Below are 25228 nucleotides of genomic sequence, written 5' to 3' on the forward strand. Positions count from 1 at the left end.
TGCGGAGCGTGCGCCTGATGGAGATGACTGCTCTGCTCCTCCTTTCCTCCGCTCCTCCACCACATGGGACAGAGAGCTTGGTCATCAGGTTCGCCTACGCAGCGCGACGTCAAGCTGCTCGTGACAACCGGGGCTTTACCGGAAGTCAAATGATTTTATTTTTCAAACAAACAAACAAAATGTTTCCAAAGGCTGTGCTGGGCTGACGAACTTTAAACTACAGCACAGACGTCCTCCTGTTTTTAAAGCGTATTTATATTTATTGAGATATTATAATATACATTATTTTCATATTTAGTGATGGATGCTGATTGGAAAATTCCCAGCTGTTGGGCCAGGACTTTAGAACCCCCCCCCTGCAAGTGGAGCAACATTCTATGGATGAGGAGAACGACATTTTATTTTGAAAATACTGAGCGGAAGTTGTACTTCCATGTCTAACTTGACTCTGGTCCCAACTTGTGTGTGAGGGAGGCAGACTGGCTTTGAGCAGCTGGGAGGCTGGATTCACTTTTACCGGAGACACAAAGTATCGACCTCTCCCGCGGATCTGCGGTCACTTGTGGGACGTTTGTGGACGTGTCTTGGGGTGTGGACTCTGTGTTTTTGGCGCTCGGTCGCGGTCGTGGTAGAGAATAATTGATGTTGCATCTCCGCGTGAGCGCATAGGCAGCGCAGGACCTCTCTCCTGAAGGTAAGGTGTTTATTCTCTAGCTCTCACCTGCGGATGCTGTCCGAATGAACAGAGTATATATGAAGCTGTAAAAGCTAATTTTTTATTAATAGATGACTGAATGACCAACTTTCACTCCCCATATTATTGTGTATAAGTATTCATATTATTTTCAATGATTAAATAATAATAAAGTAACACAGGATTACAGAGGTGGGATATTGAGCACCTGTCCTGATGCATGGAGCCCTTAGGAAGCAGAACCTGTCAGGATCCTTGAGTAAAAATATAGTTTTAAACCTATTCAAAGATACACGATCCAAACCTGCTGGAAAATCCTCATTACTAGTGTAAAAGACTGTAAATCATAGCTACAGTTCCCATAAAATGTGTAGCTACTGTTATGAAAGTGTAGACATACACATTTGTATAAATAACTGAGCACACAGCATAAGCTGTACCACAGTTACTGTTTCACTGTTTTCACTGTATGTATGCAGTGAAATATATATATAAGCCTATCACTGCTATGCTGATGATACTCTGATATACCTTAACATGATGGTTGTTGGTTAGTAAAAATAGTTCCTGCCACAAAACAAACAAAACTAGATTTTGCCACTGCACCACCATGGCCTTTCCACAGGACCAGTCTGTGTTACCTCAGCCTGCTTAAAGCCCCATGCCAAAAAGCCTGGCTAATTTTGAAAGCTAGATTTGGGCTCCAATTCTATTGTTTCTTTCGATTTAGATCGTTAGCATGGGTCAAACATTTGTTTTTTAAGGAGGTCACTTGTGCTTCTGTACATCTAGACATCATACTGGGCCAGACAGTGAAATCCAGACAGTTGCAGCGCAGCTTGGCTTCTCTCCTGGCACACAACCCTGAGCACGTTTCTCTAACGCTGGACCCTTGCGCTGGCTATGTGTTTAGTACAGGGTTAACATCATGTTGCTTGCTTATTATTGTCTGAATGGACTAGCTTTAAATGATTTGGTGTTATATTTGGACCCTATGTAGCAACCTATGTGTGTTTCGCTGTCCCTGCACTCAGAATGGAACTCAGTGGGGATGGTGGCTTAGCCTTCCCCTCCAGAGTGAGTCATCGCCTTCCTCATCACTGTTAAAACCTTGCTATTTGTTCTTACTGCCTTTCCATGTGTGGATACCTCTTCTACTCTTATCTGCATCTCTGAATTGGATCTCATAGTTGTATTTGTTGTGTAGCAGTTTTCTGTCGTGTTTCAATTCTGCTGTATAAATGACGTTTAATGTATGTTTGCAGGAGGTAGGCCCATCTAACCCCTGTCCTCCTCCTTTTGCATGGCCAGCCATCAACAGGTTGTCTTCCCTGGGTTTCTGTAAAGGACAATTTTGATTGTAAAGAAATGGTCACAAAAATGAGGTTAATTGGTTTATTTATCATCCCTCCATCCTTTGAACCCGCCTTGTCCTGCAGCGCAGGGTCAGGGTGGTTTATTATTGTTTATTATTTTATATGCAGTGTAGATAAATACATGAACAAATAAAAAACACACATGCATATCTGTACACATCAGAAACATAAAATATAACTATATGTAAATATAAATTGTTATTCTTCTAAATACAGTTAAATTTCTCTACACTGTCAACTACAGTATAACCAGGATATACATAAGGGTGCAATGTGAGGTGGAGACGATGTGAAGTGATCTTATACTTGGCCTGGTAATGTAACATCATAAATGTTAAGCATCTTATTTCATAAATTAATGAGTTGTTATATTTACAATAACATTGAATTAAGAGGAGATGTGTATGTATAATGCATGTATCTATACATTTAAAACCTACCTTTTACCCTGGTTTTACCCTGGTCAGTTATATTAATTATTATTTGCTTACCTACTCCTTAATAATCTCAGAGTATTATTGTATTTTATGGTTTGATTTTCTTATATATATTGATAGATATTGCTTCTATTGTATAATTATGAAACCTGCTTTTAGTACATTTTAAGCTTATATTTAAGATTTAGTAGTGAGACTATATATTTTATTTTAACATTCTATTATATTGATCTATTGCCTTGTTTTCAGCGTTTATCTCCATTTCTCTTGGGTTTCCTCGTTCTATATATTATTATTATTATATATTCCTCGTACTTGTATCATTGAAAGAAAACACATCATGTTTTCTTTGTCCCAGTTTTGAATCCCTATTTTTAACATGTGTTACACTGTTGGATGGCTTGTGTGTGCATGCATAGGTTTTTTGTATAGAATGTGCTACATAAATTTAAGATTGATTGACTAACCACCTCTTTTAACTGCATACGACATACAGTATGTGTGATTGTTGTTGATTGTAGTGTTTTGTTCCCTGTACAGGTCTGGACCCTGCTCTGACACTAACTTTGGGGAAAACCCAGCTGGAGATGGAGTTGTTCATCCTGTGGAGGACTGTCCTCATCTTCCTCCTGCTTCCTTCTGTGCAGGTACAGAATAAGAAATGCTTTGTGGAGTGTATTAGAAGCATTTCTCTCCATATGGAACATCTTCCTGGTGCTCTATAACCAATCCAATGGTTGCAATTAGAGCAACCTTGACAGGGTTCATACAGTGCAGGCCCAGCTGCTGACTGCTCACTCTGGCTGCTGTTAGCCCTGCTGCCTAATTTGATCTGACCCGTCCAAATCAAATTGTTTGCACAGGTCGGAAGAGTGCAGAGCCTGCTGGAATCTCTGTGCATGTGTATGAGCAGGGGTGAATGTCACTTCCTTATATGAAGCAGAGGACTTTCTCTGGCAAATATAGCAGCTACTTAATCCCCGACAACAGGCTGCTGTGGACCCGGTGTGCTCCATGATCAACTCAGCAAAGAGGTCTTTATTTGGAACGCGAGTGTTAGTGAGAGGATGAAATACACATTGAGATGTTTTTAGTGCGGGTTTTATTTTGTTACTGAGCTGCCTGTTGGGTCTGAGCCCTTCAAGGAAGAAGGAATATTTGTTCCATCTATTTTCAGAGGGGTTGGGACTTCAAACATTGCGGTGTTTACTATTGATCGCCTGCTATTCTGGTGAAGTGAGAATTCAAGTTTGAAGGTTGGACATCGTGCTCGCCCCTCATAAAATGTACACAAGCCATGTGGAGTTTGTTCTTTCATATTTTAAACATCAAAGGAAGTTTATTGTGAGTAACCATCTGGATGAATTAATGACACATTTAAAATGTAGCTCAACATCAAAGATGCAGATAAACACATATGTTACTGAACAGACACGTAGTATTTATCTTCTGATAAATGCCTCTGCGTTCTGGTAAGTGTGCACCACCTTTGCACTAGCACATGCTGAGACACTTTAGTGTCACATGCTGGATCCTTAAGTAGTATCATGTTGACTTGTGTAAAGCTGCTGGGACAGGGAACAGACAAAGTGTTGCTCACTGTGCCACATTACACGGTTATGCCACATAAACACTGCATGTAGACCGTGTTCGGTTAGACACGGGACACACAGAGTGTCCTCAAGTGTTGTCATGAGAACCAGTAGGCACCAAGAGGTGTATTTATGGCAGAGGTCAGCCTGTTGTTGTGTCCAGAGATGCAGATTTTGAATGAGGAGGAGAAATGTTGCATGCTTACAATCTTCCCTATAGCTTACAGTTTTACATTTGTCCTCCTCATTAACTTTGTGAGCAAAATATTGTGGAGTCAACCACTTTCATATAAATCCATTGTGGGAATAACTTCCAACTTCTCTTGTCAGGCTTTTGCATTCATATTGTGGTTTTTGCATTTGCAAGGCCTTCCTAATAACTGTAATAACTGGAGCTATTGAACTTCAGACCATACAGTGTATAGAAATGATTTTTACATTTAGTCTATTGGCAGCGTTCAGAAGCGCTCCGCCAGTGGACTGCTCCCAGTTTGGCCTGAAGTCATGCCAGGATCCCACCGGGTGAGCGGTGCCCTTAGCTACTGATCCCTCGCTAAAAATCAGCTCATCTTCATCTTCTTTAAACCCTAATGATAACTAAGGTTAACCTGAGTTACATCCAATCACATATCTGCTCCAGTCATGGACTGATCCATATAGTGACTAATTGGAAGTTGGGATCCCAAAGCTACCCCATCAATACTGCTGCATCATTATGGCTATAATTCTCTGTCAGATCATGTCAAAATCTTACCTTATGTATGAGAGAAAATAATTATACAGATAACTGCTTTGGTACATTTCTTAATTAATTACTGTCAGTGGCCCTAGTTGGATTATTACTATGGAAATCCTGCACCATCTGCTTCTGTATCCATGGTAATTCAAATTCTAAAATCACCCACTAAAATGTGCAAAGTCCAATTAAAAGCAAAGTGTTCAGAGTGCACTCCTGTTGTTTCTAATTGGCACAGCTGCAGCATTCTGAGGTGTGAATAATAACCCATTGATGTATAAGGTCCACTGATGATGGTTGTCAATTAAAGGTGCATTTAATTGGTGTAATCGTAGTTGCAGTTAAGATTAATACATAATTCATCATTGCTTGTACAGTTATGCAGGAACATTAAAATACCGCAGGTCATCTCTGATCATTTTATTTATGTATAATCCAAGAATAGTGTTCCACACAGAGATCCTCTTTGGGTTGCTGTCAATCAAGATGTGTAGATGGTTTCATTAGTTTTCCTTAAAATGATTGATTATATGGCCACAGGTTGTAAAGAGTGCTGGTATGTGTGATAAATTCATTTCTTTATCCTGCCCAACAAAAACACAACAGTGACTCAGCAACTAAAGAAATATCAGACAGCAAACAAAAGTTACTTTTTCTAGGCCTTTCACCAGTATATACCCAGTACCAACATGTGGTCCTATCTAGCTACACTGCACGTTGATGATGATGATATATGTTTTTTTGCCTTGCAAAATGTTGTCTGTAGGAATGAACCTAAACCATGAGCTTTATCTAAACAAAGTGGAAGGGGTCGAATATTTTCTGTAAGAGTTCCTGTTTACCTGTATGGTGTTTGTTTTTTATCCAGAGGTTAAGCAATACATAGTTCTTTGATCCAATTGATAAGCAGAGGTTTACTTGTCTTTTTCCATGATAATATAATAACTCTTATGGCAAGCAATAGAGTGAAATTTAAATCATCGACATTTGACTTGTGCAACCTAAAAAACAGTCCATTTTCCCACCCACACTTGATCCACCAGTCTCTCATATTACTGTGAAATCTCTTAATCTTTACTTTTATTACATATGTCCTCATCATCCAATGGCGTTGAAGCAGTCTAAGCTGAGTATTGACTTTGTGTGTATGAGTGCATGATTAAACACATTCCTCTAAGGATATAGGTTTCTGCAAATATTCTCTCCAGGCACAAAGTTTGTGGTCTGAGGACTCATCAGAAGGGGCAACCAAAATATTGTCCACATTACAGGTGATACCTTTCTCCACAATCATAAATAGTAGAGGGATAGATAAAGGTTGATTTGAGGATTGAATGCAGTTTGTCACCTGTATTTGAAAAAAATAAGGAACAATAATAAGTTTAAAAGCTAATTGCTGATATTTTATAATATATATCTGTATATATATCTGTATATATTATATATCTATATCTAGATTCTATATCTATAAGACAATAAAACCCTTATATGTCTTCCTAAAAGGAATAACATGAAATAACATGGAAAAAAATCATCCGTTATACTTAGAGTTGCTGAAGCTCTTTTAGGTAAATTATATATAAATCTGAAACATCATCTCTCATTTTCAAGTTTATGGTTCAGTGCACAGAAATAATCAGAGCTGTCTTGCAAGGTCAGAGAACGCAGTGTGCAGGTGTATTTAAAAAGTCATTGTTCAGCTGATTGGCGGCCTCCAAGAGTTTGCTATGTGAGAAGTCATTTATCGGCTGACTTTGTAAAGCCATGATTTGTTTTGGGTGCAGTGGACAAAAAGGGGTGAGAGGTGTGTGTCTGTGTGTGTGTGGGCGAATGGGGGTGTTGGCTAGAGGTTCAGGGTGCACGCTTGGCTAGCTGCGTGGATTATCATGAGCAGATGTGGGATCACAATCACGCCTGATTGCCTTTTATTGTTGTTGTAGACGTGCTGTAAGATTTAGAGCAGTGACCCAGCTGATGTCAGACTTTTTTCTTTTTCTGGATTTGACCTTAAATAGCCCCCGTTTGGTCACTGATATTTTACAATGCTGTGTTTTGAAAGTAATAGTACAATGGTGAGGAAATGAGTCAAAAGAAAAGGACAAAGCTTGTTAATGGCATAATTGCACAGAAGGCAGAGAAAAGAGGGACGTAGAGTGAGAGTCTGTTTCCTCTTGACCCGGCCTTACTGGTGCCAGCCTTTTCCTGCCATCCTTCAACCTCTCTGCAGGGACAGCTGCTTAAATACCACCCATCTAGAATATTGGTTCTGAGTTCTTCCATCTCTCACACTGAGCATTGCCCCTGTTCAGCCAAAAATCCACTCTCACCGACACCAGCTTCCTCTTCCCCTGTACTCCCAAACAACCGGACGAAAGCACCAGGCCTTTTCTTTCAGCGCTCTCTGAAAACAGCATTGTCTGTGATGCCAACTAGCTATGAGGAATGGCTAGAAGGAATGCAGTTTGCTATTGCCATTGTGTGTTGACAGAGATGGAGGAACTGCAGAGAGCAGCCAGGGACTGGAAGGGAAAAAAGCAGAGAGCCAGAGAGCATGCCACCAGACCAGCAACATGCTGCTGACATGACATGAAAAACAAGGCTGTGAACTTCCTCAATCCTTTGGAGTTATTTTAAATGACTGCAACACTAGGAATTCTTTCCAGGAGAACATGTGGAACAGCTCAGATAACTTTTTAGTTATGGCTCGGCCTTTCATAACTACCTCTCTACAAATATTAACCACCCTTTGCCCTTCATTTATTGATTTGCGAACACAATTATACCACTCAGCAGCAGAGGGAATCAGTCCTGTGTCCCAATTGAGAGGTCGCATCCTTTTGTAGACTGATTGTGCCACTGCGATCCAACAAGGCTGTCCCATTCAGAAGGGCCTTTTAAAATGCAGCTGAGAAATGCATTGGCCTTTTTCCTGGTAATAAAGGATGTAGATCTTCAGGGCCAAATATATCCCAAGATTCAATGCATGCCAGCAACTCTGATTTTTTTATAGCAATTTGCACAAACTGAACTTAAAGGCTGAAAAGAAAATGTGAAGATGTGTAGCCTAGCAGGTTGCTAGGCTACAGGAGCTGTTCGTCATAATATCCTTCAGAGGATGCAGCCCCTCAATTGGGACACAGCTACTGTGTATGCTATTGATTTTCTACAGAGTATCAAAATATACAGCACAACAACATTTGACTGATCGCCTGAGCTAATGCTAATTGCAACATTTTGCACAAGAGTCATTTGGAATGCTAAATAAATAAACGGATGCTTCCATCCAATAATAAACAACAGGTCTGAGATATTTAAGCTATTTTCATCATTATGTCCAGCTGTTCAACTGCTCATTAACATAAAGTCGATCAGCCAATCAGAAGGCAGCAATTCAGTGCTTTTTAGGCATGTAAATATGAAGCATGTAAATAAGTTTGATGGAAAAAGAATATCTGTGAATCTTGAAGCAGTGGAGCACACTAAATGCTGCTTCTAAGAACAGGATACTGAGGCTGAAGTTCACATGGTAAGAATCACAAAACTGGAAGTGGCAGTGGTGCAGTGTGATGTTGGCAACATGGAGAAGACTCAGGAGAACTCTGAGTCTTCGGAGCACAGAATGTATTATGTTATATAGCTGTTGGGGCTCTTTCATTCCCCTTTCGTGGGAAAAAAAACAGAAGTGGCAGACACCAGGGCCTGTGCTTTGGCCGACTTTTCAGCAAACTTTGAGTCCATTAGATCCTCAGTGGCATTAGCACCAAAAGCCTGAAAACAAGCTTTCAGTGTCAATCATCCCAGCCCCTGGTCCTCCACACTCTCAGAGGCAGCTCTGTTCAAAGGAAACTCAAACCCAGGCGAGGAACGATTAAGATATCCATCTGAAAAAACCTCCATGTGGTCTGCTGAGTAGGCCCAACCCGCCCCTCTTATCAGCATTGTCATTATTTATTCACAGCTTGGTTCAAGTTTATTATTCAGTAGTGGATTCATTACGACAGGAATGTGGTTATCTTTCCACGTCTTTATGGCGAATTGGAGTTCTGGGGTTTATTATTATTTGAGCCCTGCTCACCACCTCTTTCCTCCCCCTTTTTTTCTCTCCTTCCTTCCTGGCTGGGAACAAGCCCTGGTTCATATGTGGCTTTATTAAATTTCATCTTGCTCTTTACCTTTGCCATTATCTTGTTAACTTACAAGTAAGCGGCTGCTTGTAATTGCAGCGTTACAGATAAAGGTTTGAATGTGTTTAAGTAAATAAGAGAGACTCCAGATACCAGCAGAAATAAGGTTTAAATAACCAGATATGTGGAGTGGTTCTCTCAAGATTCTTTTTACCCCACAGATTTATACAATAGAAACAATCAAATAATTCAACTCATTAAAATAGAAAACCTAAAAAACCTGGATGCACATGTTGGAATGCTTACACATGAAGGTGTACTGTTGTGTTGTTCGGGCCACTGTTTTATTTTGTTTGTTTTGGTGTCTTTCCACCACACACTGCTTCTTAAATGTAACCTGCAGCTTTACCGAGGTCCTGACAATGATAATGATAGACCCTGTTTGTTCATGGAGTTATGGTACCATCTCTCTCTCTCTGGAGGTGAAGATATGTAACATTGACATTTGATTCAGTTAACTGTGTTATGATTGTGGTTTTCCCTCCTCTTATTGATTCCACCTCTGCTCCTTACCCTCACCTTGAGTATTGAGTCTATGTGCTCTTTCCGTGTCTGTCAGCTTCTTTTCCTCACCTTGCCTTTAACTGTTTTTCCCTTAACAGTGTTCATTGTCAGGTTGTTCTAGGTTTTTTTGCACCTTGTTTACTGGTTTTGCTCCATTGGATTTTTGTTATTTATTGCGTTCATAGACATTTTAGTCATCAGCTTTTCATTAAAAACACCCTTTTTGCTCAGCGTACTCAGTCGCTGTTGTATGCACAATAGGCAGATGTTAATTCCTGTTAACATTAAAACCCTTTTTCTTTTGCCTGAAGTTACATTTAAACAGTTGTGAGCAGTGTCTGGAGTCCATGTACACGGTGGTTTCACATCCTTGAGTTTACAGAGAACCTCTCCTCATGGTGGTTTGTGCTCACTTTGTTCCTCCACCGGTTATGACTAAATATAGATGTATGCAGTACTTTGGATTCTCTGTTTCATTTCCTGCTTCTAACTTCCTGACAGGTTAGTGGTGCTTTAAATCCACTGGCAGCTGTCAAGCTCTTAAACCTTCGTGCTCACACACACACACACACACAGCTCAGGCTCTGTATCAGGTAATGTTGGCTCTTGAGGAGTGAAAAGATAACTGTGTGTCTTCACACAAACTACTGTGAGCCAGGGGCCAACACCAGGCACCGCTTCACCCCTCACACTTACTGCGTACATGGTTTTTGCGTCTCTACATGGACGGAGAGGTGACAGACAGCTCATTCATACACACAGACAGTGCTGCCATTCACTTTGAGTCATCATCGTTTCTGTCTTTCACGTCTATCAGCAGTGTTGAACATCTCCTCTTCTCATCCTGCCGTTAATGAGTACACATCAAAGTAATTGCTGACTGCTTAGGTGAGCACACTTCCTTGAAAGAGCCTATTTATAAATGATACAGGGATTGTTGTCTTTATTTCCATGGTTAAATAAAATCACATTTAAGGAGGACCAACTTCAGCGTTTATCCTGTCAACCAAATTTATCAAGTTAGAATCAATCATTGGGTTGATAAAACCTCTCACACCAGTTCTTCAAACTTGAAGTTCTTTGATAGCTTTGCTTTGTAGCAATAACAATGTTTTTTCTAAACTTATTTCTTTCACGTTTGCCTTGAAGCTTTTACATGTGTTTTATTATTATTTGTTATACTGTGTATACTGCAAGATATCAATCCTCACTTTTAACTGCAGATCAAAGTATAATTTCCTAGTCCAGTAGCAGTGTGAAGTGTGTGTTTGTGAGTTTGAAATTCTGAATTACACTCTGATTACAGAATCCCTCAGTCATCATACCTCCATGACTACAGAGCTGCTGAACAAGTGGCTGCTTTCAGCGGTCTGATTTGTGTGACTGTCACTCCCACAGCAGCATAAAGCTGCATCACGCTGCTCTGTATTCAGTGAAAGCACTCGGCATTCTTGTGACCTGCAGCGTCAGTCTGATAAGATGTTCCACAAGGTTTGGTTATATATAAAAGTGGATCAGTGAGAGCCAGCTCCCCCTCCATTCATCTCTACAGCACCCACTCCCCCTGTGCTCTATTTATGGTTTTCATGTCTTAATAATCTGAACAGACAAGCTGTGTGATGTTCATTTTAAGTTGTGTAAACACAAAGAAACTGCATGCACACACCTTTAAGTGACAGCTGTTTCAATCACACACCTTATCTTCCATGCAGGGACTCCTGATAAGAGGGTGATTGATTTGTTTGTAGCATAATGTAGAAGAGGCTCTGCTAGCATGCTCAGTTAGCACTTTATCTCTTGGAGTGATGATACTATGCTGCACCCAGAAAACAAATATGATGGAATCTCCTCTGTTGCTGTTTGTGTCGTCCACTCCTTATCTTCAGGAAACAAGCTCAGGAAACAAGTAAACAGTAGTGTGATGACTTCAGTCTGGATTCCTTCACATAATATTCAAATGTTGGACCTCCTCTTTGATTTTCTATGATTTTTGTGTAAAAAAAAAAAAACAAAATCCTTGGGATGTAGTATTAGTATTATTACAACCCCTCAAACAGCAACATATATCCTCTTTTTAATTTTTTCTATTCTATACTTTACTGTGCCATTATTAATTTAGCAAAACTGAGGCCAAAAAGAAAAAAAACACAAAGTACCCCCTATGATTCAATAATAGCTTGTAAATCCATTAAGTAACAATAAGTTGAAGAATTTGGGCCCTTTAGTATTTCTATTTTTTTGCATTGCATGTCCATGTGTCCTTCGGCAAGACACTTAACTACAAATTGCTCCCAGTGGTTGCACCATAAGTGGGTGAACGTGTGCGTGAAAGGGTAAATGTCAAGTAATTCAAGTAGGTAAAACAAATGCTATATAAGTACAGTACCTGTGAAGACTGACAGCTGTCTTGAATGTTTCCACTTGTGAATAATCTTTCTCACTGTAGAACGTTGAACTCCAAATAGTTTGAAATGGTTTTATAAGTCTTTCAGATTGATGTGCAGCAACAGCTGCTTCTCTAACACCATTGTTTATGTCTTTCTCTCTTGTCATTGTGTTAACACACACCTATAATTGAGTTATAAAAAAAATCACCTCCCGTACATTTGACACTAGAAGAGAACTTATCATTTGAGACCAGAGTGGTTTTTTGTACCAGGCTGTAAACATGTTCATTTCTGCTGTGAAGTCGGCCATTTTAACATGGGAGTTTATGGGAAATGACTCGCTGCTGGAGCCAGCCCCCAGTGGTTGCGGCGTGAACTACAAGTTTTGACACTTCCACATGGGCTTCAAGTCTGAGCCCCGGAGGTTGCCACTACACACACACAAAAAGGAATATGATTTTGCGTAATACAAGGTTTGAAAAAGTCTGACAAAAAGTTTTAAGAAATAAAAATCTAAAGTTTTTTTTAGTCTCTTGCTCAAGACTCACTTGCACAAACCTACACATATGACTATAGTTGTAGTTAATACTTAATAGACTTAAGATCTGTTTTAAATCCAGATATTTCTTATGAAGTAGTTTGGTATGAGCTCTAACAGTGTGCATTTGTTTCCATGTAGCGAGGTGAGATGATACCCATAGACCCCCCTTCATTCAGCGTAATACTCTGAACATAAGTGCTCTGGAGGTGAACGTAGGCATACCTGTACTTCACTTCTGAAGTGAGGATAGCTATATATGGTGAAGGAGAACAATCACTTGTGTAATAGTAGGAGAAATGCACAGCTGATATCTACGAGCATATGGATAAGATATAGATATATAAAAATGTCTGTTTTCTGTTGACTTTGATGTCATAAGGGATATGAGTTTGGGCTTGAGGGAAATACACTGTATTAATAATAATAACAGTTAGTTATAGTTGTGGAGTTTAAGAATGAAGTGAATCACCATTATATATGTACAAATACCTCTACTCTCTTTAGGAACTATCAAATATGTTTTTCTTTTTCTGCCCTAAAGCAAACAGATGACTTTCTTTCCATCAACAAATAAAATGTGTCTAACAAGCTCACAAGGCTGACTGAAAGATAATCTTTTCTTATTATAGAGGTTGGAACAGTAGGATGAAAGGCTTTGATCTCACTATGTCTAAATATACAGGCTCTATATTGACCTTGAGCCTAGTCTGCCATAGCATTATAAAGACACTTCTGTTTGTACAGTCTTAATACTGATTTTGAATCTTTAGGAAACAGATTTCAAATTAATGCTGTTACTTTGGAACTATGGTGAAAAAAAAGCAATACTTTTATTGTGCGCTGTGTTACTGGTTATTTTTGTTCATTCATTCATATCATTCTCCTCTGTGCAGCCTAAAGCTAGTGAGGGTTAGCATTAGAGAACATAGGCACGCATTGAATAGCATGCTAGCCTCATTTCTGGTCATTTTGTTTCCATCACCATGTATATGGTCATTGTTCACATGTAAGGAATAATTACACTGACCAAGTGTAGCTGAGTTGCCACCAGGTTGAATGTTCAACCTGCCCCAAACAGGAAGTGGGATATGCCACAGATTGTTACAGTAGGGCATTCAGGCTGTTATATTGTGTATAGAAAAAGAAGGGAGGATTTGACTGTTTCCCATTGATAGCATTTTAAACAACCCTGAACTACCTGTATTGTTTAGTGTTTCTGTGTGAAGATAATACGATTAACAACTGTGATTGTTGTTTTCCCCACTGGAATAATTGCTACATGGTTTGTTGTGTGTTATGTGAGGCTGTTTCACTGCTTCATGGCTTAATAGTCTATGATCATAGATGTGGAGGGTGCTGTCACGGGTAGAAGACCACTGCTTCTTTTGAGGATCACTGATAGCCTTCAATTTAAGCAGATAGTCATCTGTTTTACTCCCAGCCAGGGAGGCGGGAGTGTTCCGGTGGAAAAGTGACATCTATGCGTAGATTCACATAGGTCCTGTAGAACAGCTGAGTGTTGAGCTTTGAAGCTACAGTTTTGTGTAGGTTTTTTGTATCGTAAAGAACAAGCCATCTGAGACCGACACCTCAGATGGAGGAGGTAAACTTGTCAGTTGTAGTTCCATGCTGGGACTGAGCACATCCAGGCACACATAAAAATATTGTTTGGCATCAACACATCTAAACGATGTCTCCCTTTTTGTAACAATTATTTATTTATTTTTGGAAAACTTGGTTATCTTATATCTATAATAAAATATTTATAATAATAATTACATGTTCTCTTGTTGAAGGAAAAAGAACATTTTAGGCTTATTGCCTGCAATGATGATAAACACAACGGTGAATTCACTGACTAAATAAATACCGTTTGTCTTATAAAAGCTACTCTTCAGATTCTGAAAGGTTTACATACTGCTGCTTTCACCATCACAGCGTCCTGCACCTGCTGTGTCTGTAAATGCACCGCTGCTGGTTCCTGATGTGCCTCACAGTGGATCTCTGTGTGTCGTGTTCTGAAGCAGCTGATGTGCCTGGAGCAGCAACTCTGTCAGCTGGACTGTCTGAGTGGACACCTGCCACTGCCACTCCAATTAAATCTCGAATTCTTTTCTTCTACCTGTGAGACTACCACCTTCTGCTGTCCTCCACACACTGGCATCTTAGAGGAGCCATCTTGGGCAGTGTGTTTCTTGTATGCTTCAATTTCATGTCACATCATATTCTCATAAGTTGATTTGATTTCCCTCTTGCACTGACAATTGTTTAGAGGAGGCAAGACTGAGGCCACAGCACCACAGCTAAACTGCTGTTTAGCATCCAAGTCGTCCAGTATTAATAAAATAAATCATTTGGCCCATTTATCCAGTCCATCCTCACCAGAAAAACATTGCAGAATAATGGAACCTGTAAGTGCATTTGTACCAGCTCATTAGGGCTTGTCCCAGTGGCAGCCTTTTTTGTTTTGGACCTCCCAGGATAGGTTCATATTTTATTTCCATATTTATGTTTATGTCCTTATTGCACTAATAGCACTAATAATCATTACTACTACTACTAATAATAATAATATACAATACTAAAACATTTTTATAGATATTCAAAATTACAGAGACTAGATTAGACTATCTTACAAAACAATTTTGCCAGAAACACAGTAATCAGCTCGAGTAGCCCTATATGTAACTGATAATGCACCAGAGAGCAGATGTAGCTGTTTTCAGGTGTTTATATTAATAATTGAAGTAACCCAGTGTGATCCTTATATCCAGTGAATATTTACTTTCCTTTGGTTTGTGATGTACTTAGTGCACATGTTTACTGCTTAGGGCCCAGTGGATGGTTGTTGGAACGGCTCTGTTGTGTCACTGAGAGTCTGTCCTGCTGCCTTCAGGTGGCTGCAGGAGCTTTTATACAGTACATCATGCATTTGTTGATGAAAGCCAAGAAGATGCAGCGATACTGCAGTGCTGTTTTCTGCTGTAGTTTGCTCCAAAACACTGCAGACACAGGCAGAGCAACTTTCCAGCTTAAATACCAGCTCTCCCTGCTCTGGTGTGAGCAATAACAAATCGTTAACTGCAGGTATAACTCACCCGCTCCGCTCTCTCAGGTGACTCATACAACCTGTGTCACAACTTTTGCAAACACAATAATCAGGAAGCTATGTTTTCATTCTAATAAGTTGTGCGATATCCTTAAAGATATTTCTGTATTTCCAGCTGGTGTTCTTCTTTTTTACACTTTATTTACACCAGTGTTAATTTTGGCAGCAATTTCTGATTTAGTTTTTATTTTAGTCACATTTTAGTCATCAACATTTTTTAACTTTTAGTCTAGTTTTAGTCGACTAAATATCAAAGAATTTTAGTCGACTAAATATCAAAGAATTTTAGTCGACTAAATCTGCCGTGGATTTAGTCGACTAAAATTCTATGATATATATTTTTTCATGAAATATTTAAGGTTTGATTGTGCAATAAAAACAGGCACAGCTTTAACTTGTGTTTGAAACAAACATCTCTTTATTTAATTGCTATTACCTTTTCACAAAAGCAGCAGTGAACAGTGAGCTGCTCTCCCTGAATACACTGTTCAGTCATGACTTTCTTCATGAATCCTCCATAACTACAGCAAAACACTTCAGTGACAACTTACAAACAGGTCACATGCTGTAAAACCATCAGCAGCGGTGTCTTCATTTATAGATTTTGTCACGTGTATGAACGGAAGTTAAGTGACTCGTCTGCAAATGTCGCTTCAGGTTTGTTGTGTTTTTACCGCCGATAGTCGCTCCACACGTTTTGCAAACCGTCTTGTTTGTCTTGGCATCAAACGTGTCCATATGTCTGTTCTTCTCCTGTTTTGTGTTACCATGTATGAGGACGCCTTCTTCCAGCATCACGGGGGAACGTCCTTACACAGAGAGATCACTTCTGATTGGCTCTCTGCCGCCGTCTCCTGATTCGTCCCTCCCTTCCACAAACAAAATTTGCTCTGATTGGATCTCGTCTCCATCAATAATTTCGTCTCGTTTTTATTCATTGACGGAAGTGTCAGTACATTTCGTCTTCATTTTTGGCACCGTGCGTTAGTTTTTTTTTATCAGCAAAAAAAGGTCGTTAACGAAAACTATGACGAAAATGATTCGTCAACAAAATTAACACTGATTTACACAGAAGTTTCAGTACTTCATTTACTTTTTTCCATGTGTTATTTAGCTTTATTAAAAAACAGAACAAAAAAGCATGTCGAAATACACAAAAGACATAGAGGACACAACTATATAAATAAGGAGCACAATGGAAGACTGACCCTTCAGATACACAGAAAGGAAAGGAAAGAAAAAGCAAACATCAAGACACACGAAACAAAAAAATGCGCATATGAGCTGAGGTACCGGCATATTATTTCAAACAGGCCATAAGGTTATTAACTGTCCTGGTATGTCTCATTAAGCAATGGCAACAATGGCTTCCACACCTCTTTTGTGAATTATGTTTACTAAAATGCATCTGGTCATTTTTAGCATCTCATAACTATTGGAGAGGATGGAGACTTCCAGTTTATTGCCTGGTTTCAGAGCATGCTTTTGATAGATAGAATGGACCAACGTCCTGTCAAAAAGCCAGAATATTTCATATATATTATTTAGAACTAATTCAATATGTTGTCCCAGAATTACTGTGTTGTGGACAGTGGCAGCTGAAACAGTGATCCTCCTGCAGCACCACATCTGTCATTATTTAAACTAAATAAGCCTGCATCTAGAATCGATAGAACTACTCTGTATGTTGGACAGGCTCTCCTTACACTTACTTTCTTTTTTATTGTTAACTAAATATAATAAGTAGCCTGTCCAGCAGCCATCCTAAGTTTTGTTTCTTTACAAATTATTAGTCTGGTCATTGTAATTCTATAATGCCTTATAGCTAGCAGATTATATACATTTATATAAGCTTAGAAATCATTGAACACTTACACTAAATGCACCAACAGAACCTATAGTTTAGAATCAGTAGATCTGCGTTCATGTGTGCTGTGTCTTTGGTCGAAGATCAAACCTAAAACAGCAAAGGGATGCTGAGTGAGGATGGTCTGAATCATTAACAGCCCTCATTTTTATACATATTTACTAGTCCTTGAAAGTGCTTCAGAGGCCCTACTTAAATATTTGTGATCAACTGAACAAATCGGTCTTTCAGCCTTCTTGATATGAACTGACCTGCTGCCTACAAGTTCCCATAGTGACTTTAACAAATAACCCCTCCTCTGGCTCTGAAGCAGCTGCTTCCTGTGGTACAGTGTCATCCCTTGGGTGGTGGAGGCCTTACTTGTATTATTATCCCAGCAGTGGCTCTTGTGAAGTGAGCCGGTGATCCAGCGTGAACCAGCCGCTGCAGGGTGCTGAAAGTGTGAAGGCTGTCCTGACACTCTCCTTCCAATGGTGTGTAAACTCAATTAGAGGACCTGCTCTGCACCGAGCTGCACAGCTACGACTCAGTAACTTCACAGATTGACAGTCTGACTTTCCCTCAGTGTGTGGAGTGTGTGTACGTGTGTAGCTTAATGGCCATAGTTCTCTCATGGGATGACAAATGATGCCCCTTTCAGACAGATAGACAGATTACTCAAGTTGTTCATACTGACCTTGACAGAGCACTGTATCAGAACAAACAGCTGTCACAGCACAATTTCTCTAATTATTAAGTGTGGCAAAAGGCAACAAGCCACAGTCTGTACAGTCACTTTCACTTGCTCTTAAAACTGCCTCTGTAAATATTTTAACATGGAATCAAATGACTCAAATACGCTGACACTGGATTTATGTGCAACCTAAGGAGCAACTAAAAGTTCAGCAGTAGGTTTTTTATTTATAGTTATATCCTCCACAGTCAGTGGCCGATGTAATCTGTCATAATAATAATATTAATCATTCAGACTGTGGGACACCTGTTGCTTTCCTTTTATTTAAGTGTTTTATGACATGTCAAAAATAGCAATCACTTAAGTGTTCAATCACAATAGGAATTAAAAGTAGTCATTTGCTCATGGGATAAGATGATTAAGATATTGGGCTCCCAGGAAGAGATGACATTTTATTACTATTTTTTAAGAAGCCCTCTGTATAAATTATAGCCCTCCATTCATCTATCCATTCTACCCACTTTGTCCTGTATGGTGTCACTGGCCTAGTTTAGACCTCAAGGGGTCATAAGATCGAGATTTCAGTCCTTGAAAATGGAGCATGTGTGCATATGTATTCATGCAGGCAGGACCGGTTGTGATGGTAGCCAAAAGTAACAAGTGCAGAAAGGGAATGGTTTTCCTTATAAAATGTGTTTTACTATGGGTTACCACCAGTTATGAATTTGTGTTTAAAAGCACAAATTCATAACTGGTGTTAACCCATACATTAAACATGTTTTGCAAAATGAGTCATTCAACATGTACTATATAGACATAGACATTGATGTGCTTGACTTGATGTGACTGCCAAGAATGGCTGGCTGTTCTATGACAGGGAAGACATAGGTTCTTAGCATAGTCTTGGTAGATCCTAATCTGAGATAAGATCCCAGTTTATTATATTTATAAGTGAATGCAGTCCCAATTTGTAATGCTGTTATGAGCTATACTAGAGAATCTAGAGCAGACAAAGCAAGTGGATAGAAGGGGGATTCCAGTTGACTGGGTTCCAATAGTGACAGGCAGTATAAAGAATCATTTCTATATAGCATTTCTAAAGTAATAGTCTAATGAAAGCATCAATAACAGTTAGTGCAGATGACATAGGTTTTAGGCTGCAACCCTTTACAATGCATGTGGACGCAAGTTAGCCAGGGTTGCTGCTGCAAGTGCAAGGCTCTGTCACTATGCCATAGCCCTTAAGAAGTCAACATGAAGTGTCAAAAGTGCAGTGATTGGGTTTATTTTAATTTATGTTCATAGTCCTTGGGGGTCAAATTGTGAATTGTGTGGGGTGAGGTGGCGTTGTGAAGGGGTCAGACTTGGTCTAAATGCTAGGGTGTGAACAATAATACGTTTCAACAAATGTGAAAGGTGAAAAAGAATTCAGATCACAACAGCTGTTGTCCCTGGTGTGCAGCGGATAATGTTGCGTAGCAACGGCTTCAGGCTCCATGTAGTGATCTGTGGTATTGTTGGAAACCCATAAACCAGAAAGTAGTTCTTTTGAGGACCATTATCATTTCAAAGTTGGGCACAGCAATCTTTTTTAGCAGCAAACATTACCTTGACAGTTCTCCACACACTGCTAGTGCACAAATACAATCTACTTTTTAAGATCTCCAGTCCTGAAAGAGGTTCAGCCCACATCCAAAAGTCTGATGGATGATAATGAACCTTTACATTAGACCCTATTGCTCAAATCAGATCCTTGCCATTTTCACGCTGTAGGCGTCAGTGGTTGGCGTTTCCTTCTGATTACTGTAGCTGAGTATTTAGAACACGTTAACATGCAGATAGCAGTAGGGAAGTAGAATGTCATATGATCAACCTGGGCAATGGCTGACTATACCTTTTGTCTACATCCGGTGAATAGGGCAAGTGAATGACAAAAGTGTGCCAGACTCTCCAGGGAAATGCATACCAGTGGCACTTACGCTGTGCCTGTCTCTAAGTGGCTTTAAAAGCCTGCAGGAGACACCACTCCCACTAATCTTAATGGGGATCCTCTCTCACACATATTTCAAGTGGCTTGAACAAACACACACACATTTGTGTAGCCTCTTTGGAGAGTCCTCTGAATGCCAGTTATTTCTATGCAGTCTTAGTGTGCAGGTCCCCGTTATCCTTATCACCATCATTCTCTGTGTCAAAAACAGTGGACATAATAGAAAAACATGCACATGTAGCTGAATTTATGAAGGGGGGGGGGTTAATAGTTAAGAAAGAGGTGGATGCAGTAGATTCTTTCTAATAATCTGTTTAGGAATTCTAACTGAAGACTTGGCTTCATGCCCACTGTACAAACTTTGGAGTAACATGGGCCAGATTTAGCAGCAACAAGATTGATTTTACTGTAATATTTTTCCTTCCTGTATATTACTGATCTTATTTATTGTCTGTTTTGACAGAGTTCAGAGGGTCAGTCCCAGGCTGCAGTGTTTCTACCAGAGTTCGCCCTCTCACCACAGGGAAGCTTCATGGAGGATGCTACGGAGGATCAGTTTCTAACCTACAGATATGACGACCAGGTCAGTGATCTGCTCTTTATTGGTGATGGTTTTGCAAAAGTGGGTGCAGATACAGTATCTGGAAGCAAACTGAAATACAATGGCAATGCAGTCCAGAGCTGTTCATGTGATTAGGCTATTCAACTATGCCATAGTTGAATAGGTTGAGTGGTTGCATCCGGAGGCAGTTTATTCTGCTGGAACTGCCTCCTGGAAATCACACTTGAATCCACAGAGACCAGACTGATTCTTTGCATATAGTAGAAAAAGAATAAGGATAGCTGGCCAGGCTGTTGGTACATGTGTTTTAATGGAGATCCAATATTTAAATGCTGGTTATAGCATTTCAATCATGAGAGACACAGCCAACTGAATGAGAAAGGTTTATTAAGTACAAAGTTTTGAATGTGCATTGGCGTCCTAGACCCCGTTGTGAAGACCAAATCCGAAAAGGGGGGAAGAGGAGAGGCCACTGGATCAGAAGCCCCCCCTGGGGTCTAGACCTGGTGGTGGTGGAGAGCTGGAGGGCAGGAGATAGGAGGCCTGAACTGGCGTGGATCTGGTGGTGCTTGGGGTGGAGGAGGGTTGCTGGGTTCGATCAGAAGAAAGCTGGAGGGGAGATGGAGACTTTTAAATTTTGTGCTAAGCTGTGATTGGTCAGGAGAGGGACAGAAAGCAACAGCTGATTGGTGAGGGAGGTGCTTTCTATTAAGTGTCTAAGTGAGCGGAAGATTACGCTACGCCTGATTAGGCTAAGAGCTACATATAACACTTTTTACGTTGGCCCCTATACTGACTTGTGCCAGGGCCGTGGGCGTTTACTTATTGGAAATACATATGTGTTCTTAGTTTGTGACCTGTGATGCTTTAGCTATACAGACAAATACATTGGTTTCAAACGCTTGCTTTATAAGCAATTTATCCATGCACATGCACAGAGAAAGCTCATTTTACAAAAGCTTTCACAGCTGTTGGTTCTGATGGTTTGGAGTTTAAGGCTTGCATTTTAAAAGTACTGTACGTAGAAGTAGTTTTGATCTCATATTGCATTCCTGTAGAGTAGAGTTCTGTGTGCTTTGATGAGGAGAGCAAGGTAATTATCTACCCTTTGCTGTTTAAAAGAAAAAGGGAAAAAATGCAAATTGTTCTGAGAGCATTTCATTACTTTTTATGCCACACTGAAAATTAAGCCTCTGTATGTTCTGTCAGACACACTCAATGCACCCATTCTTCTCCTCATAACTTATGTAATACAGAGGGTTTCTGCCATTTGATTCAATAAAGCAGCACAGTGCAGTAAAGTGATCCATCTGGCATTTGAGTGCAGTTAATAAGGAGATCTGTCTGCACTGCTCAACCATAACCCAGGTTAAGAACATGTATTTCGAAAGGCGTGCAGCTGACAAATATATATAAATGGTCTCTAATGAAACACAGGGACCTTGTTTTCTGTGTGGATGATTGTCTGGACCTCTGTCTAGCTGTATGCAGTGTTCAGGATTGTTGTTCTACTGCTGCGCAAAAGAGGCTGTGGCTTCTGAGCCACGGATATTAGTGCATAAAGCACATTTCTTTAGAGCGTTTATATTCAGAATAGAAAGAAATTCATTCGAAATGTCTTGTAGCCTTACTTCTCACCCTGTGTTCACTTAGTGTGCCGTAGGTAATCAGCTAACTGAGATCTCAGAGTTCATTTATCCAATTCTAGCTTGTTTGTTATTACTTTATCAGAAATTGCATTAGCTTTTTAATCAAATTCTACAATTTACAATTCTACACTATTTATTTTTTCTTGCTTGTATACAGGCCATGTTATCTTAGTTACATGTAGTTACACCATTGACAGTAAAAACTATGGACAGAGCCTCCGTGACGTCACCCGTTTGTTTGTGAAGAGCCGTTTTGAGTCTCAGTGGGAGGTTCCGGGACGTGATGACCGCCGCCATGTTGGCAGCGTCACGTCAACTAAAACTCCGAATATGGACAAAGAGGGGGGGCACGAGCGGGGTTTAGGGGGGCGGGCGATTGTGGAAGCAGGAAACTCACGCTGTGATACGTCAACTGTCTGTCACTCAAGCGGCAACGCCCATAATTAGGCGTAATTTTAAGTCCGAATACAATTGAAACGAGTGAGTTGTAAAAAAATTCACCCCCCCTACAATTGACACTAGAAGAGAACCTATCATCTGAGACCACAGCGATTTTTTGTACCAGGCTGTAAACATGTTCTTTTCTGCTGTGAAATCGGCCATTTTAACATGGGAGTCTATGGGAAATTACTCGCTTTTGGAGCCAACCCCCAGCTGTTGCAGCGTGAATTACAAGTTTTGACACTTCCGCATGGGCTTCCACTTTGAGCCCCGAAGGTTGCCGCTTGAGTTACACACAATGGACTCAGGCTCTGGGTCTCTGTAAAGCACCTTCAGACAAGCACTATATAAACAGAATTGACTTGAAAATTGATTTGACATTATTGCAAACATTTAATTGAAATGTGGACATGGTGTATATCACTTTAAAATGAGTTCTTTTGGAAAGAAGCATGGGAAAATTCTGGTTTTATTATTATGGTCTGCCTGAGTCCTCACCTTTGCTGGGCATTCTCTTAATTTCTAATGTACCTAGAGTGTGTGGAAAATAGCACTTTAAATCATGTTTGATTTAAAGTGCTTCATTCATTGAACTTTACTGTATACATTTTAAATGAATCACTAAAAGTTTAATGTAACTAAATGAGTTGGAATTTTAAATTATGATAAAGAAAATTGCCTGTGAAATTGTATAAATAAATTGTTGCAAAATCAATAACATCTTATGATAAAATGAGTTGTTCCAACCACCCAATGTTACAAAAAAGAGGTTTCTGGGCAGCATACACAATACCTCTTATGATTAAGAAACACCTTCCCTTTGCATTTACATTTAAATCTGTCCTGCAAGTCACCCTTAATTCACCCTATACATAAGACATATCTGCCTTATTTTTTTATGGAGCAGCAGGCAATACCAGATGTATCAGATGTCAGTCACTGTCTATCACAGTTAGCAAGAGTGGTAGTTAGGTCAATTCTCACTTTTGTCTCTAAGTAGGCCACACACACACAGAAAAACATGAACATATTTCCTCCCTTACAGGACACTGATTGGTCTGTGCCATCTGTGATCCAATGCGAGTACATAGCTTGAAGCCTGGAAAGATTTATTTGTGTGTCTCACAAGTATCCAGCTGCTTTGCAATGTAGGCACACCTGTAAGGGTGAACAGACATCCTGTTTTTTTTTGGTGGCCTATACCTGGAAATATCCTAGTTTATAACTGTGCATAAAACAGTCCAATCACCACCATAAAGAAATAAAACATCCTCAGCATGGTCCGACAGATGTTAACAAACCGAAGCCTCCTCAGAAAATAGCCCTTCTTGTAGAGGGCTTCAGTGTTCTAAGTCCGTTCGAGTTTATTGTTCAGAAACACTCCCAGGTTTTTATAATCCATGTGTGTCTTGGCCCTCCTCAGGTCCACAACCAGCTCCTTTGTCTTTGTCACAGCAGATGGTTGTGCTTACACTACATGACAAAGCTGCCCATCATAGTCTCTCATACTCCCCACCCTTGCTGATACATCCAACTATGGCAGAGTCATTAGAAAACCTCTGCAGATCTACCTTCATCGCTTTCAGTTTCTCATCTAACTACTTCAAACAGCTGGCAGAACAGACAGCAAGGTCCGGGGCCGCAGTATCAAATCTGTTAAAGAACAGGTTTAAGTCATTGACCCTTTCCACACTACTAAAAGCCTCTGCTAGCTGGTCTGAAACCTGTGATGGTCCTCATGCCACTTCTAACCTCCCTCATGTTGTTCCACTGGAGCTTCCACTCCAGCTTCCTCCTGTAGTTTTCCTTAGCCTCTCTGGTTTTCACCTTCAGGTCTCTCTGAATAGCCCTCAGCTCGTCCCTGTTGCCGCCTCTGAAAGCCTGCTTCTTCTCATTGAGGACAGCTTTTATCTGTTTTGTTACCCACGGCTAGTTATTTGGGAAATATTTAACAGTTCTTGTTGGAACGTTGCAGTCTACACAGAAATTCATGTAGTCTGTGATGCACCCTATAAGCCCATCAATGTCCTTACCATGCGGCTCACAGTGCGTTACCTCAAAGAGGTAATGAGATCTCACAATGCATTCTTTGATATAGAAATGATAACAGAATCATCTCAGAACACATTACATAGACCCTAATGAAAAGTGTTTAATTCTAAAATTAAAAAAAACTAAAAACAACTACAAAAAAAAAACAAAACAGTTGGTCCAAAAATTATTATTTATTTGCTGTAAATAATAGTCTTAGTCTTGGTTCATCTATGCCAGCAATGTATAGTGATGGGCAGAACATTAAAATATCCCCTAGACTTAGATAATTTCAATGACCTTTGTGCCAGCACCAGCTGTGTCTAGTCTGGCAGCACTGGTACCTTCACTGAGCACAGTGTTTTTTCATACTTTCATTACTAAAATTAGGTTTGATTTATAGATGTTGCATTCACATCTATACACTCAGGTCTGTGGATCAGTTTTATATTTCA

General features: G+C 39.9%; 1 protein-coding gene across 3 annotated transcripts in view; it reads left to right on the forward strand.

The window, feature by feature from the left end:
• Positions 1-465: 465 nt before the first annotated feature.
• Positions 466-25228, forward strand: part of adamtsl3 (ADAMTS-like 3) — a 155166-nt gene continuing 130403 nt past the window's right edge. For all 3 annotated transcript variants that reach the window (XM_028402649.1, XM_028402648.1, XM_028402651.1), the window contains exons 1-3: positions 466-694; positions 3048-3154; positions 20554-20673. In XM_028402649.1, the coding sequence (XP_028258450.1) occupies positions 3095-3154; positions 20554-20673 (180 nt within the window). In that variant the 5' untranslated portion in view covers positions 466-694; positions 3048-3094. The remainder of the gene's footprint in view (positions 695-3047; positions 3155-20553; positions 20674-25228) is intronic.

The sequence above is a fragment of the Parambassis ranga genome, chromosome 3 (genome assembly GCF_900634625.1).
Source record: "Parambassis ranga chromosome 3, fParRan2.1, whole genome shotgun sequence".
NCBI lineage: Eukaryota > Metazoa > Chordata > Actinopteri > Ambassidae > Parambassis > Parambassis ranga.